The 14869-nt window shown below is 52.0% G+C and overlaps 1 protein-coding gene across 1 annotated transcript in view; it reads left to right on the top strand.

Annotated features, from left to right (window-relative positions):
- The first annotated feature begins 527 nt into the window (after positions 1-527).
- Positions 528-14869, top strand: part of GOLGA2 (golgin A2) — a 16062-nt gene continuing 1720 nt past the window's right edge. The window contains exons 1-23 of the mRNA XM_019641583.1: positions 528-575; positions 1220-1399; positions 2368-2448; positions 5345-5461; positions 5742-5785; positions 5906-5966; positions 6392-6445; positions 7477-7515; positions 7762-7824; positions 7913-8006; positions 8101-8207; positions 9204-9262; positions 9588-9729; positions 10942-11031; positions 11138-11245; positions 11435-11522; positions 11927-12264; positions 12567-12680; positions 13428-13652; positions 13734-13809; positions 14039-14127; positions 14397-14612; positions 14692-14794. Coding sequence (XP_019497128.1) covers positions 528-575; positions 1220-1399; positions 2368-2448; positions 5345-5461; positions 5742-5785; positions 5906-5966; positions 6392-6445; positions 7477-7515; positions 7762-7824; positions 7913-8006; positions 8101-8207; positions 9204-9262; positions 9588-9729; positions 10942-11031; positions 11138-11245; positions 11435-11522; positions 11927-12264; positions 12567-12680; positions 13428-13652; positions 13734-13809; positions 14039-14127; positions 14397-14612; positions 14692-14794 — 2536 coding nt within the window. The remainder of the gene's footprint in view (positions 576-1219; positions 1400-2367; positions 2449-5344; positions 5462-5741; positions 5786-5905; positions 5967-6391; positions 6446-7476; positions 7516-7761; positions 7825-7912; positions 8007-8100; positions 8208-9203; positions 9263-9587; positions 9730-10941; positions 11032-11137; positions 11246-11434; positions 11523-11926; positions 12265-12566; positions 12681-13427; positions 13653-13733; positions 13810-14038; positions 14128-14396; positions 14613-14691; positions 14795-14869) is intronic.

Genomic DNA, 14869 nt, shown 5'->3' with positions numbered 1-14869 from the left:
TCCTGCCACCCAGAACTGGACCTCTTGGACTCCCTGGGCTCCCTGGGCTCCCTGGGCTCCCTGGACTCCCTGGACTCCCAGTTGCTAAGGACCTCGGTTGGGGCCCTGCGCTCCCTTCCCCCACCGCGGAGCGGCGACTCGGGCATCCACAGGGAAGCGTGGAATGTAGTTACGTCACAATCACCCTCGGAACCGTCTTTAGAGCCGGGTTCGATCTAACGACCCAGTAGTCCCCTAGTGTTTTCACTCGCCGTTTTCTCAGGTCGCGGTACAAATTTCCAGCTTGAAGGGGACTCGGGACTATGGGACCTAGGTCTGAGAGGTGTCAGGCTTACTGTATAGACTGTACCCCATCTTTAAGACACTGACAGTGTAAAAAGTCTACATTTCACTAGTGATCTCAAAACGTTGACCACATTCTCTGGGTGACAATGGGGAGAATGTGTTTAGTTTGGCTTTCTCCTGTTTCTGCTGCCCAGAGAGAGTTTCTAATTTTTAATCTGCATTCTCTACCTCACGATCTAATCATGTCCTATGATCCTGAGACCAGATTGGCCCTCAGTCAGTGCTCTTTGGTGTGAGATCTGCTTAATCCTCTGTGGAGCGGATCCCGGGAAACTGCACTTCACAGCTGGGAATCTTCCCCAAGTCATCTTCTCAACATGGGGGGGCTCTTGAGTGCCACAGGATAAATATGGGACTGAAGCATTCGTTTTGCTGGTGTCTCTTGAGAGAGACAAAGGCTTTTTTTTAATCAGTGTACTTAAGGGATGACACTTACATGGATTTGTAAGATTTTAATAGACTTCTCTCAGAAATGGTGCTTGAGTTGTCTTTTCTTTGTTACCATCCCAGATTCACTAGGGGTGTGTCTTCATCTGCCTTCTGCCATTGGGCTACACTGATGTCAAAGTTTGAGAAGCACTAGTGTGCATCTCTAACAGGTGTATAAGAAAGGACCCGCATGTCTGATTACTTAAATGTTTCCTTTTCCACCTCTGCCTCTAATTTTGCCCCCCTGGAAGCCACTGATTTATGGCATAACCTCTGGAGCTCAGAGTCAGAAAACTGAATTTAAATTCCATTATTGCCTTTTTTTTTTTAAGCTATGTTATCTGTCCATTTCTTCAGTCATGAAGTGAGAATTACAGCACCTTGTAGGGTTGTTGTGGCATTAAGTCAAATGTCAAATATGAGTGTTTTGTAAACTGTCAAGTAGGATGGGAATACAGGGGTTTATAGTTCTTGTGAGCCTCACTGCTTTTCCTTTCTGCAGTTGAGAGAGTTTCAGAAGAAGAACAACCTTGGTGTTCCTTCAGAAACGAAGAAGAAAAAGAAGACTAAACATGGCAGTAACCCTGAGACAACCACTTCTGTTGGTTGTCACTCGCCTGAGGAGGTGAGTCTTGGCTGGCCAGGCTACTGGGGATAGGAGTGCTCAGAGGGCGAGAGGGTAGTGGTTAGATTGTGGAAGAAATGTTAGGCACTGGTTAAGAATTCTGGGTTTAAATCCTCTCTCTCCCTCTGTTAGGGATATGGTTTTGGGAAAAGTGTTTAAGCTCTTTGGGTCTCTGTTTCCACATCACTAAAATCTGGGTAATACTGTCTTACTTACACCTATGAAGTTTAAATGAGATTGTTGTGTTTATAGTCATCCCTTAACACAGAGCCTGGTGAGGAGTAAATGTTCAGTAAAGGGTAGTCGCTATTGGACTTACTGCTCTGGTGGTTTTCCGTATGCCCAGCGTCAAGGGGAAGCCACTTGTCTTCAGGCTCTCCCTTTAGGAAGCACCAGAGCAGCCCCCGTGTATGGTGACGAGAGAGCCCCAGGCACTGGATTAGGAGTTTCGAGTCCACCTCTGCCATCAGCTTGCTGGGTGACCTCAGGAAAGGCACTTCCTCCCCTGGGCCTCAGTTTCCTCATCTGTAAGATGATGTTGTTGGATCAGATCATGTCTTTCAAACATATATTTTAGTTGTAATCCCCTTTGTTTAACCTTTACTTGGAAGTCTGGTTTTTAAATGGAGAGGATGAGGGTCTGGAGCCCTGCCAGGTTCGTCTCTAGCACGCTGGGCCTGAGGAGAGGGTCTAGTGGGCATATTCGCTGGTCAGGCAACTCCACTCTTTGTGAGTGCATCGTTCAGGGGAGTTTTCCATCTGTTCCTTTGCATTGATTTCTGCCTCTGGCAAGGCAGCAAGTGGCTGTTTGGAAAGATGGCACAGGCTGTGGTGTTGACCTTCTCTCTCCTCCAGCGTTCTGTTTCCCAGAACCCATCTCTTCTTCCTTCCCTGCCCCTCTTGCCTCTCTCTAAGCCACTTTTCTCTTTCTCTCCCTGCCCTTGTTTTTCCCTTTCTACCTCCTATAGATTCAGGACATTCTGAAGGTGCTGGTGTCCGACCTTAACCGCTCCAATGGGGTCGTGCTGCCCCCGTTGGACGAGTGGAAGGTGAGGCATGCCGAGACCCCGCTCTGGCTTGCTCTCTGTCAGCTCTGCACGCCCCCAAGGCTTCCCTGGTTTCAGGGATATTTTGCTTCTGGCTTATTTTGTGTTGCTGTCATTAACCCTTGGCCTGTTCATGTCTGCTTTCTCACCTGCTTGGTTGATTTAGTTTTGTTTTTCTTCCCCCGACACCTTTTATCTTGGAGAAGGTGAGATGTACCTTGAAGTTTAAAAGTAGTTTGGGAATAGCTTCCAGAGCAGGTGTGTGGGATTTGGGCTTTTTGAGCCTCAAGTTTGAATCTCAGAGTAGGAGACATTAAATAAAACTAAAGCTTCAGGTCTTGTCCTGTGGGCATCTGTCCCCAAAAGACCAGTAGACCGCAGAGCAGTTTGTGATTTTTCGAGTTGACTAATTCATTTTGATTTGAGAGTCGGCAACCTAGAGTTAAGAGAAATGGAGTTTACATTATAGTTAAAAGGATTGAGATTTCAGGGGAACTAATTGTAAGAATGTGAGGTTAACCAAACAGTGGGGGCCAGGACATCCTGCCCCTAGTCTGTTTTACAAATCAACTGGACACTTAACCATATTCAGCGGGCCCTTGATAGCAGAGCTACTTGGCTAGGTCCGGGGAAAACTAGGGGAGCCGGAGAGAATGCCCACTGAGGGAGGCAGGCTCCGCTGAAGGAAGCAAGCTAGGATGTGGCAACATTCCAAATGCCCAGCTGAGGGAGAGGTTGGTTTTAAGTGGACTTGAGGCTGGAGGGGGTGGCATTTGAGTCCGGTTTGAAGATTAGAGGTAGGTAACATTCATCCCTGTGGAGAGAGGGGGAGATGGGAGTCCCAGGCCAAGGGCGTGGTGCGGGTAACAGCAGGATTATGAGCTCACAGAGCATGTTCCAGAAAGGTGGGGAGCCTGGTGTTTACTGGGACAGGAGCTGACCTTTTCCGGATGTGATGTTGGCACTTCCTCTTTAATTAACTTCCTCGGAGGACATCTGCCAGGTCAGAGAAGTAGGACTGAAGTGGCACCAGATCCTGTTGGAGATGGGCATGGGGAGAGGTGCTGGGACAGGGCGCTGCTGGCTGGTATTAGTCTTTCAATCATCAAGACTGCTCACGCCCAGTCGGCCAGGTCTCTCTAGGTGCCATGACTCACCTTGTCAGCTCAGAGGAGATGCCGAGAAGCACGGGGAGGGCAGGCTGGCCCAGAGGAGTCCTGGAGCTGAGTATTGACACTGATGTTCTGTGCCCACATCCCTCGTTCTCCTGGAAGTGAAGACCAGGATCCCATAGCCCCGTCTTGTTTCTAAATCCTCTTTATCAGGAACAGTTTCCCACTTAAGTTTTCTACTCCAGTAATGTAGGCCTGTGATTGTGTAGCCTGGGAAAAATGATAGCATTTCCAGAAATGGGGACTCGTGGAGAAATAAAACATGTTTTTAATGGAATAGGACGTTTGAGAGGAGTGGACAGTGTTTTTGTAAAACTCCAGACCTAGCTACAAGACTTAAAATTATGAAATAACTTGGTTGCTCACAACTTGATCATGTTGTATATATTTAAGTCCTCAGAAAAGGACTTTTTTCCCCTCCTGAGCTTTCTTGTGTCTAATGCTAGAGATCAATGGGAACCCAAGATGCCAAGAGGGACCCAGAGCTGGCCAGGGCCCATGCCTGGGAGAGCGCCCACCTCCTCCAAAGTCTCCTGCCTGAATTCCTGCTCCTAACCCTTTGTGCAGGTTGCCAAGGCAACACCAGGTTCCAGGGTCAAAGGTCACAGCTTGGACAGTAAACATGCAACTAGCTGGACCCAACCTCAGCTCCCTCAGACTTTGTAGCCCTTGCTCCTAGGAGGGCAGCAGGTCGGGGTTTTCAGAGGCCAGGACTGAGGGGTGGAGAGAGAGCAGGCGGCCCCCTGCCCCCACAGAGAGATGCAGCCTCTTCCTTCTGGACCCAGTTTCACTGGGCAGGCCTTGGCTCCCCAGCGCTGTTTCCTCGTCAGGCTTCAGTTTGTCACCCATCTCCCCCATCTCTCTGCCCCTTTGGCCTGTTGGACATTAGCTCTGTAGAGCCAGAGACTTGGACTAAAGTGTCAGGCCTGAGCCTGGAGGGAGGCTGGGTGGGGCTCTGGTCAAGCAAGTGAGTCCAGTCGGGGAAGACAGAGCAGCTTCTCCACAGCTCCTGGTCCTCAGTCTCAGGATTGGTCTTCAGGAAACCCAGAGTCTAAGGGTGGACATCTTTCACCTTTGGTTTCTTAGGTGGTTTCTTGGCTGGGTAGGTGTTTAGAGCTAGGAGATTGCGGTGGTGTTACTTTTTACCTCTAGGAATAGGGAGAGGCTTCCAGTTGGGCAGCTTCTATTCCAGGAAAGGCCTGAGTCGAGCAAACGCAGTCAGTGGTTGGTGGGGAGGAGAGAACGGAGGAAAGGAGGGTGAGGGAGGAAAGAGGCAGAGAGCTGTGATGACCATGTCTCCTTCTTCATCACTGCTACGCTCTGCCCACCAGGGGCCCATGGTGAGGGTCACTCTGAGGCACAGGCAGGCTTTCTGGAAGAACAGTGCCTTCCTTCTCCCTGACTTGGCACAGCTTGCTTCCACCTGCTGTGGCTGCCACAGGTCAGACCCTGGTGCTGTCTTTTGCTGAGGCCAGGGAGAACAAGGCCCCCGTGTGTTCACAGAGGAGGCGGTGCAGTCCTGCTTTGAGCGCTGGCTGGCCAGAAGGTCCCAGAGCAGCCCAAGCCCTGGGCGAGCCACAGCCACACCCCAGAGTGACTCCCAGCATGTGTGACTGTCACTCACTGCAGCAACACCTGTCCTACCCGCTCCGCACCCCTGCATCCACGGCAGCGAGATGCCTTCTTCCCCGCATGACCCCCTAACCCCTTGCTCTGTTCTGTGACAGGCGCCCAAAGACCGCGCCCCTCCTGCAGAACCACCTGCTGATGACACCATGTCCCCTGACGGTGTCCTTTATCAAAGTGCTAGTCCCCCCCGTGTCACTAGCATGGCATCAACTCAGGTTTGTGCCTCTTCCCCCTTTGCCCACTGCCCCACTGTGTGTTCGCCCCTCCTCTTTCCCAGAGGACTGGACCTACTATGGACTCGTCCCCTTTCTTCAGGTAGCTTGGTTCCTAGGGCCAAGAACCCTTCCTGAGGACTGGGATGGGGGAGGCCAAGACCAGATTTTTCCTTAAGGTTCGGGAAGATGGAAGGTTGTCGGAATGAGCTTGGCTAACCCCACCCCTGGGTGGTTCTTAACAGAAATTGAATGACCACCTCATGCGTTTCTTCCCAAACAGAACTGTGTTGCTGAAAATGGTCCTAGTCCTATGGATGAAAACACGTGAGTGTCTCCTATGGGGGCAGCAGTCCCTAGGCTGAGGGAGTCAGGGCAGGCCACTGCCCGTGACCTTTTCTTTCCCATCGAGCCTCCTGCCCCCCTGACTCCTGTGTTCATCCCCAGATTTTCATCTACTGAGGGCCTGCGTCAGCTTTCACAACAACTCAATGGCCTTGTTGCCGAGGTACGCCAGAAATTGGAGCCTAGAGGGGGTTGGAGGGGGAGGGAAAACATGATAGAAACTGAGGCAGAGGTTCCCAAGAGGAAGGGAAGATGCTGGGAGCAGCCGACTGGGCTGGGTAATGTTTAGCTAGTCCTTCCTCCTTGAGTCTCCTCTTTGAAGTTGTTCAAATGAAGGAGCTGGACCACGAGATTGGCTACGCCATTTTATCCTGCTGCGGAAAACACAGGATGAGAGCTGCTTGGGAGGGGTGGGGTGAGGGGGAGATAAGAACCAGGAGAGGTTGGCACAAAGGGGTTACAGCAAGAGGGGGCCAACTTAGGCAAAAAGAACATTTTGCCAGTTGATGGGGAAAACAGGAAGTTGGAGGGCTTAAGTGTGGAGGGGGACAGAGAACATCTCCATGTGAACTTTTTCATCTCTCCTAGTCACCCTATGTCAACGGGGAGGGACTCGCATCGGCTGATACAAAGGCGCTGGAGGTGAGTGGCCCTGGACTGTGGCCCGGTGGCCCTGTAGGCCAGCCCCTCCCCCCAAAGCAGGGGCTGGGTGCCCTGCTGCCAGCTGAGACAGCTCAGACACCCCCTCCCCCCCGCAACCCTAATGATTGCTCTTTCTACCTTTCTCCCTACTCTTCCTCCAACTCCTCCTTTTTGCATGCGCCTCAGAGCCAGTACCAAGTAGAACTGGAGTCCAGCAAATTAAAAAATAAAGAACTGATTAGCAGAATAGAGCAATTGGTAAGAGCCAAGGGGGGTCCCCTGATTCCACACTGCCAATTTGGGGCTCTGAAGAAAGGGGCTGGTGGCCCCTGGTGTCAAGGGAGAATGGGGTGCCGGGGGGCCTAGGTCTTAGCTGGAGGGACCCTAGAACACGGAGCCGGTGGCATGGCTTTTTCTGTGGCTTCCTTCTTTGCCTGCTCTCTGTCCTCCAGACACCCCTGCTTGAGCCCTCTCCACACTTGCCCTGTTGCTCTATTGCCTCTGGGGAAAGCACTAGCTTTACTATTGTGTTCTATCCCTGACTCCGCCCCAAATTTGCTGTCTTTGACCTTGAACAAGTCACTTCTCTCTGGCCTTCAGGTTCCTGAGGAGGTAGAATTAAAGGCTGTCCAAGGTCCCTTTAAGCTCAAAAAAATCAAAGACTTAAAGGTCCTTTTCGTTCCTGTATCTCTGCCGTTGAGAACAGAACCCAGCCTGTGGTGTGTGCTCAGTAAATATTCTATGAATGGATGCACCTGTCCAGATCATGAGCTGGCAGAAGGAGTAGTCTTTCCCTTCTCAAACCCCATTTCTAGAGGTTTATGTCATTATTCTCTCATGGGAATCTGGATTGAGATACTCATTTTTATAGCTGGGAGCCAAGCTACTCAAGACCCAAAGTCTTTGCTTCAACTTCCCCATGAACTTTCCCTTTAAACTCCATTCCTGGCCCCTGCCCATCCCTGTTTCTTGGTCTGGGGAGCATAGTAAAGGGGATAACTTCAGTTACCTTCCTTTGATTGTTCTCACAGGAACAACAGAACCGGGAAACACTGGACCAACTAGGAAAAGTAATGTGATTTCTTTGCTCATTACATGGCCGAGGGGCTTGGGGAGGACTTAGCTGTAGAGGCCCATTCTCGTCTTGCCTGCTCCCAGCCTGCAAAAATAAAGGGCCCACCTCATCCTTCCCTGCCCCACCCCTATCTGGCCTCATTGGTGGGCTTGTCCTGGGCCTTGATGGCGTTCTGGGGGCATGTCATTTGCTATTTCATCTGTGTCTCCTCCCAGTAAGATATGTTTCTTTTTTCCTACAGGAGAAAGAGGAATGTGAACAAAAGATTGCGAATGAAAGAGGGTCTCTAAGAAAACAGCTACAGGTGAGGGGACTGTCGGGTCTTCCCTCATGTGCCCTAAGGAACATTTCTTTTCCTCTTTTTCAGCACTTGTTTGGCTTTTCTCCCAAAGGTTCATATCCAGACGATAGGGATACTAGTATCTGAGAAGTCAGAATTACAGTCAGCCCTGTACCATACTCAACATGCAGTCAGGAAAAGAGAAGGTGGGAACCTAGCCGCCCTGCCCTTTTTCAGCCCAGTAGCCATGGGCAGGCCTCCAGTGGCATTCCTCCTTGGGCTCCATTTCTGCCATTCCAGGAATGGCGGAGGAGTTTGCTGGTCGCCTGCAGTCTTCCCAGCAGCGCATCAAAGAATTGGAGCGGATGGTGTCTACCTTGTCCACGCAGCAGAAACAGGCAACCAGGGTGAGCCTAGCAGCCCACCCAGCCACTGCAGGCACAGCTTCCCTGAAGGGGCACAGCCTCAAGGTCCCTTCTATGGGATGGAGTGTCTTGCTGCTTAGAAGGGAGCCCAGGCCATTTCTCTTTGCTTTAAGGTTGTGTGATGGTTAGAAGGAACCTAGGGGTGAGTTGTGTGCTGTGGGGGTTGGGGTGTGCTCTCTCCCCAAGGAGCACTGGGTGCCAAGCCCTGCCCCAACTGGCTGTGGGCCTGGCCAGATGCTAGGTGCTTGGGCTGCACAGGTAGAGAACAGCGTTTTCAGTGTGTCATCCCTGTGTGCAGAAAGGGGAGAGGTGTGTGTGTGAGAGTGATATACAAGCCGTGTCCGAAATGGTTTGTAAAAACCCAGGGAAGAGGAACACCGTGACTGGGAGACATGTCACTCCTGTGCCTTCTGAGTTCAGGGCTATGTCAGTTTATCACCCATTCAAAAAATAAGCAAAAGATTACAATACAAATTTCATTTCACCTCTTATATTGTGCTCCCACCCCAGGAAGAAAATGTGGTTAAAGAATCAGACAGACCTGAGTGTTCAGTCATAGCTCTAAGTGATTTTAGGCAAGTGATTTAACCTCTGATGCTGCGTGGTGTCCACCTGTAAAATGGAGACAATGATAGTAACTGCCCCTTGTGGTGCTTGTGAGGATTAAAAGGGTTAATACGGCGCCTGGTAAAGCGCGCAACGAAGCTTCAAAAGTGATGATGATAATAGTAATAACAGCAATATTATCTGCTATCTCTGGGCCTCTGTCGGCAGCTGTGAATTAGATCTCTCTACCTGCCCCTTCCACCCTTCCCGGGTTCTTATCAAAAGCAGAGGAGAACGTGGGCATGGAAGTGCTTTGAAAAACTGGAGTGACTCTGGGTGAGGAGGTGTTGCTATGGAGTTACTGTAGCTGCCATTAGTCTGAGCTACATCTTCTGCCTGCCCAGGCCTGACCTGGCCTTTTTCTATTTGCAGCAGAAGGATGAATTAACCAAAGACCGAGACACCCTCACGGTGGAGCTCGTGAAGAGAAAGTAGGAAAGGGGTGGGAGATGGCCAGGGGGGGGCGTGTCTTGGGCTGGGTGATGTGCTGGGAAGTGGGGGGGGACACCAGTGGCGTGGTGAAGCGGTCATTCCCATGGATGTGTGCAGAGCCAGCGCTAATCCCAGCTGTGTTACTGACAGGCTTGGACTCATGCAATACATATGCTCTCTCTGGCCTGTCACTTGTGACTTTTGATCCCGGGGCCCCTTCCAATGCCACTATTTTGTGGTTCTTTGGTGAGGGCAGTGGGGTGATCACCAGAGTGGTCCTTTCTGTTCTTTGTTAATGCCTTTCTCCACTGCCCATGGTCGCAGCTGTATCATTGATGATCTGAAGCAGCAGAAGTCAGAACTGGAGGAGAAGCTTCGGGTCTTGGTGACCGAGAAGTCTACCATGCAGACCGGGATCGAGGAGCAGCAGAAGAAGCTGGAGATGTCGGAGCTCCTGCTGCAGCAGGTGAGAGGCTGCAGCCCCAGGGGCTCCAGGCACCTTCAGCCAAGAGCTAGAAAATTTGGGTCCTTTTTCTGGTCCTCCATAGAATCCTCTCGATTTTGATAAAAAAATCTATAACTTGGGGTCCTGGCTAGAACTGCGGAATCAGAATCTCAAGGATAGGGCTTATTTGTTTTTTTAAAGCATGCTAGTTGAAAATCATTGTTCTATAGATGCCATTTATCAGGCTAGCCCATGAATCTGTTTCCTTCTTTTTGGGGCCAAGCCACCGGTAGTTAGGGTACCTGGGTCAGAGAGCTCCTCTTCTTCAGTTTTTCTTCACACTGAAGAGTACTCTGCCTTCATGTAACTCCCTTCCACTGAGGTCTTTATTTCCTCCAGGATAACTCAGGAAAAGTTGCATCTTTTTTCCTAGACAGACCTTCAGATACTTTGAAGGGGGTGTGTGTGAGTTCCCGTCCTTCCTAAGATCCTTTTTGAGATAAACAGCCCCAGCTCATTCAACCATGTCTCATGCTGTCATCCTCCTGATTGTCAGGGCTCCTCTATAGACAGGACCCCAAAGTGAAATTTGGTCTGGCCTGGGCAGCAGACAGGTCTTACTACCTCCTCTCCTTTCCTTATGCATCGGCCCACTAGGGGGGCAATCTTTGTGACTGGTCCTGTGATAGGCAGTCTAATAAATGGCGTACTAGAGATATAAGAAGTTAGAGCTTAAGGGTGCTTTGACCCAACCACTCCACTTTGAGGCCCATTATAGCCATCTAAAAGGCCATCGGTAAAGGTATGCTGAAAGTATGGTATGTTCATATGTAGGACTACTAGGTAACCGTTGTAGAAATTAAATAGACCTTGTATGCACAAAGTGAAAATCAATTGCAGAGCCACATATGATAGAACCATAAAGCAACACAACTCTAATGTACGTTAATTAAACATGTTTGCATATGTACAGAAAGGGCCTGGAGGGACCCACACCAGACTGGTGGGATTGGGGGCTAGAGGAAAGGTTGGGAGGACTTTGAACACTTATTGTCTGAATAGTTTACAATGAATATTTAGTAAATGTGAACCGTGTGGACGTGGTACTAATAACATGAGGATAGAAATCTTCATTGATCCTGAGTTGTATGTTCCTAGCTCAGACCCTTTTGGGGAGGCATTGCGTGGAACAGCCTGGGTCCCCCAGATCTAACCTCATTTTTCACCATCCAGTTTTCTAGACCTGAAACTCCTGATGATAGCAGGCAGCAGTTACAGCAGGCCCTGGACGAGCAGGCACAGCTGGAGACATATGTGGGGCAGGTGAGGCTTTGCACAGGGAGGGGTGTGGAAGGAGATGACCCCTGGTGACCAGGAGCAGGTGAGGCCCAGTGGCAGCCCCTGCTAACTTCTGTATGTATTCTTACAGCTGCAGGATTCGCTGAAGCAACTGCAGGTAGAGAGAGACCAGTACGCAGCAAACATAAAAGAAGAAAACGCCATTTGGTGCCGAAGGATGCAGCAGATGACAGAGAAGGTGACGTTACCTTCTCAGATAGATCACCCCACCTTAGATGGGTTACTTGATCTTTCTGGGCATCTATAAGATGGGAATCAGATCACTTGCTGGATGCAGCCAGAGGCAGATGTGTGTGTTTTGTAGATGGGGGTAGAGAGGGAGATGGCCGCCCCCCTCCATACTTTCCTTCTCCCATGCTTTGGGCAGATGCGCAAGTTAAGTGACGAGAAGGATCACAGCATGAATCAGGTGCGGGAGCTGGAGGCCAGCTTGGCTGAACTGAGGAGCCAGATAGGTAAGCTGAGGTTGGAGCGGTCGGGGAGCAGGACTTGTGTTGGGGAGCTGAGGAGGGTGGCTAGAATGCCCCCGAGATGGGTGGATGGAAGGGCATTGTGACAAAGGGAAAGAGGCCTGTACCAGGAGTTGGCAAGTCGTCCAGTCTCTCTGAGCCTCAGTGTCGCTATGTGCAAAAAATGGGTAGAGTGCCTGCTGTCAACCACCGAATCGTCTTGAGCATAAAAATGTAAAGAACTCTATTTGAAAGTGTCTTGAAAGATGGAACATCATGTGAGTGTGAGGAATTATTAGTCAGGAGACCAATATCTGGGGCGAGGAGGCCGAGTTAGGAGCCATGGATCAAGAACAGGGTTTTTGAGATTATAGAGTCCAGAGGCCCTTATGGTGTTTTTCCTTCCTCAGCTGCTCCCCCGCCCAAGAAGCCCCCAGCAGGGCTCTCAGAGATGGAACAGCAGCTTAAAGCTGAGACTGAACAGCTACAAAAGGAACTGGAGAGCCTGGCAGGGCAGCTGCAGGCCCAGGTACAAGACAACGAGGGTCTGAGTCGCCTGAATCGGGAGCAGGAGCAGCGGCTGCTGGAGCTGGAGCGTGCGGCCGAGAGCTGGGATCAGCAGACTGAACAGCAGAAGCAAATTCTGGAGAACATGCAGAATGACCGCGTCACCATCAGCCGCGCTCTCTCCCAGAACCGTGAGCTCAAGGAACAGCTGGCTGAACTGCAGAATGGCTTCGTCAGGCTGGTGCGCAGCCCCGCTTGCCCGGCCTGCCTGCCTCCTCCTTGTCAAGTCCTTAGGCGCAGGACGAGACACAACCCCTCTGAGCGTTTGTTTTTCCACCTTGTAATGGGTTGGTGCAGGCCCTAAGTGAAGCCGTGCCTATGGAGGTTCCCTATGACCCAGAGAGCCCTGCTTCCATGCGTGTGGGCGTGTGGGGGAGGATTTTCCTACCTGTCTCCACCCTTCTCTGAGCTGTGGGATGGGGATACCATGTTCTGGGGTCTCCAACTGCATTGGGTGGCCGCTGATGGCTTCTTTCTCTCCAGAGCAATGAGAATATGGAAATTACCAGCTCACTGCAGTCAGAGCAGCACACCAAGAAGGAGCTGGCCAAGCAGCTGGGCCAGCTGCAGGAGAAGCTGACGGAGCTGAAGGAGACGGTAATAACCTTGCTCCAGCTGAGAAGGGCCCGGGGAGAGGCACCAGCCTCTGGTGGGGGGCGGGCACAGGGAGGCACTTGGGCAGGGATGAGCTGGATGCCAGGGCCAGAATAGAGGCAGTTCCAGCATAGACACAGGTGAGCCCAGAATTCTTCAGAGCCTGTGACTATTTGTTGCTCCCTGACATCTGACCTTTAGATGTACAATAGGTAGTCCTGCACTGTCATCCCTCATGGAGGCATTGAGCCCAATTAGAGAAGAGATGTGGATGATGGGCGGCTCCTTGCAGTGAGCCCTGGATGCTAATTTCAGCCTCACTGGTCACTGTTCACATCTCTAAGCCTCAGTTTCCTTAACTTCTGAGGGGAGATTAGCATTTCCCTCATAGCAGCATTGAGGCTTCAGCGAGAGTCAGGCATGTACAGTGTCAGGCACTTAGTGTGTGCTTAACAGGTAGGTGTCAGTTGGCGCAGTCGGCTCTTCCACCAGTCAGTGACCCAAAGTTAAAATAGAAAATAGAAAGCAGGTCATTATGAGGTGTGAGGCTGGGTGAAGGTGACATGGGGCTCTGGGCAAAGGAATCAGTCACTGAGGCCCTAGAGTGAGGAAGCCAGGGGCCTGGGCAGATGGCCAAGCCCTTCAGTGGTTACATCAGGCACAGGCGTCTGTGCCCAACCTCCCCAAGCTATGGGCTCAGAATCTGGAAGCAAGCCACCACATGTCCTTACTCCTGGGGTCTTCCCGCAGATGGAATTGAAGAGCCAAGAGGCCCAGAGTCTGCAGCAGCAGCGGGACGAGTATCTGAGCCACCTGCACCAGCATGTGGCCGCCTGTCAGCAGCTGGCCGCTGAGAAAGAGATGCTGCACAAGCAGGTCCTGATGCAGACCCAGCTCATTGATGAACTGCAGCAGCAGGAAATTCAGGGCAAGGCGCAGGCCGACATGGTCCGCCAGGAGTTGCAGGAGACCCAGGTGAGGGATTTGAGTGCTGGGCCCCCGAGTGGGAAGGCCTGCAACCCGTGTCCCTTCTTACTCTCTTTCCTGGCCCCTTAGGGGCAACTGGAAGCTGCCAACCAGCAGAACCAGAAGCTACAGGCCCAGCTGAGCCTGATGGCTCCGCCTGGGGAAGGTAATTGGGACTGCCCAGAGGGAGAGGACAGAGCCCAAGGAGAAGGGGGACTTTTAGCAGCATAGAACGGAGTTGGAAGAGACCTTTAGGACAGCGAGTCCTTTTCCTCGGGGGACTGGCTGGCCCAGGGTCGCACAGTTAGGTGGGACAGAGCTGGGCCTTGTTTCTTCGTGGGCTGCTCCATCTCCTTTGGGGGGTTGCCTGAGGACCTTCTGGCCGCCCCCAACAGGAGAAGGACTGGACAGTGAGGAGGAGGACAAGGAGGCTCCCCAGCCAAAGCTGAGCATACCAGAGGACCTAGATAGCCGAGAGGCCATGGTGAGCTGACCTCCCTGCCCCTTCCCTGTCCCACCTTCCTGCCTCTCTCTCAGGTCCCTCCCAGACACCCTTCTTACCTGTTGGTTTCTGCCCTCTGACTTCTCTTGATCCCCAACCTCCCCTGGGAGCCAATGCTCAGACACCACGCAATCCTTGAACCACAGGTGTGCCCACAGAGGCCCCAAGGAGTGGAGATCCTCTCTGCCTCCATGCCCCTCGGTGTCCTGAGCGTTCCCCTACAAAAGCACACATGCACCTCTTGCCCTCAGGTGGCATTTTTAAACTCGGCCTTAGCCAGTGCTCAGGAGGAGCAGGCAGAGCTGCGTGGGCAGCTGAAGGAGCAAAAGCTGCGCTGCCGGCGCCTGGCTCAGCGGGCAGCCCCGTCCCCGCGCGAGCTGGAGGAGGCCCCAGGCCCCAGCATTGGAGTGGACAGCGTGCCTGTGGAGACCCATCAGACCCTCCAGGTGGCCATGGACAAATTGCAGGTGAGCGAATCTCCCCCAGCATGGGTGGGGTGGGCGGGGCCAGTGGCTGCTGAGCCCTGAGCCTACTTGTTGGCTGCAGAGCCGCTTTACAGAGCTCATGCAGGAGAAGGTGGATCTGAAAGACCGTGTGGAGGAGCTAGAGCATCGGTGCATCCAGCTCTCTGGCGAAACGGATACGATTGGTGAGTGGGAAGGCCAGGGCAGGGACGTTGTATGGTGGATGGGGAGCCCGGCAGCTGAGCCCTGTCCACCTGCCT

The sequence above is a fragment of the Hipposideros armiger genome, unplaced genomic scaffold, assembly GCF_001890085.2.
Source record: "Hipposideros armiger isolate ML-2016 unplaced genomic scaffold, ASM189008v1 scaffold_3, whole genome shotgun sequence".
NCBI classification, from domain to species: domain Eukaryota; kingdom Metazoa; phylum Chordata; class Mammalia; order Chiroptera; family Hipposideridae; genus Hipposideros; species Hipposideros armiger.
This window is presented reverse-complemented; position numbering and strand designations above follow the sequence as displayed.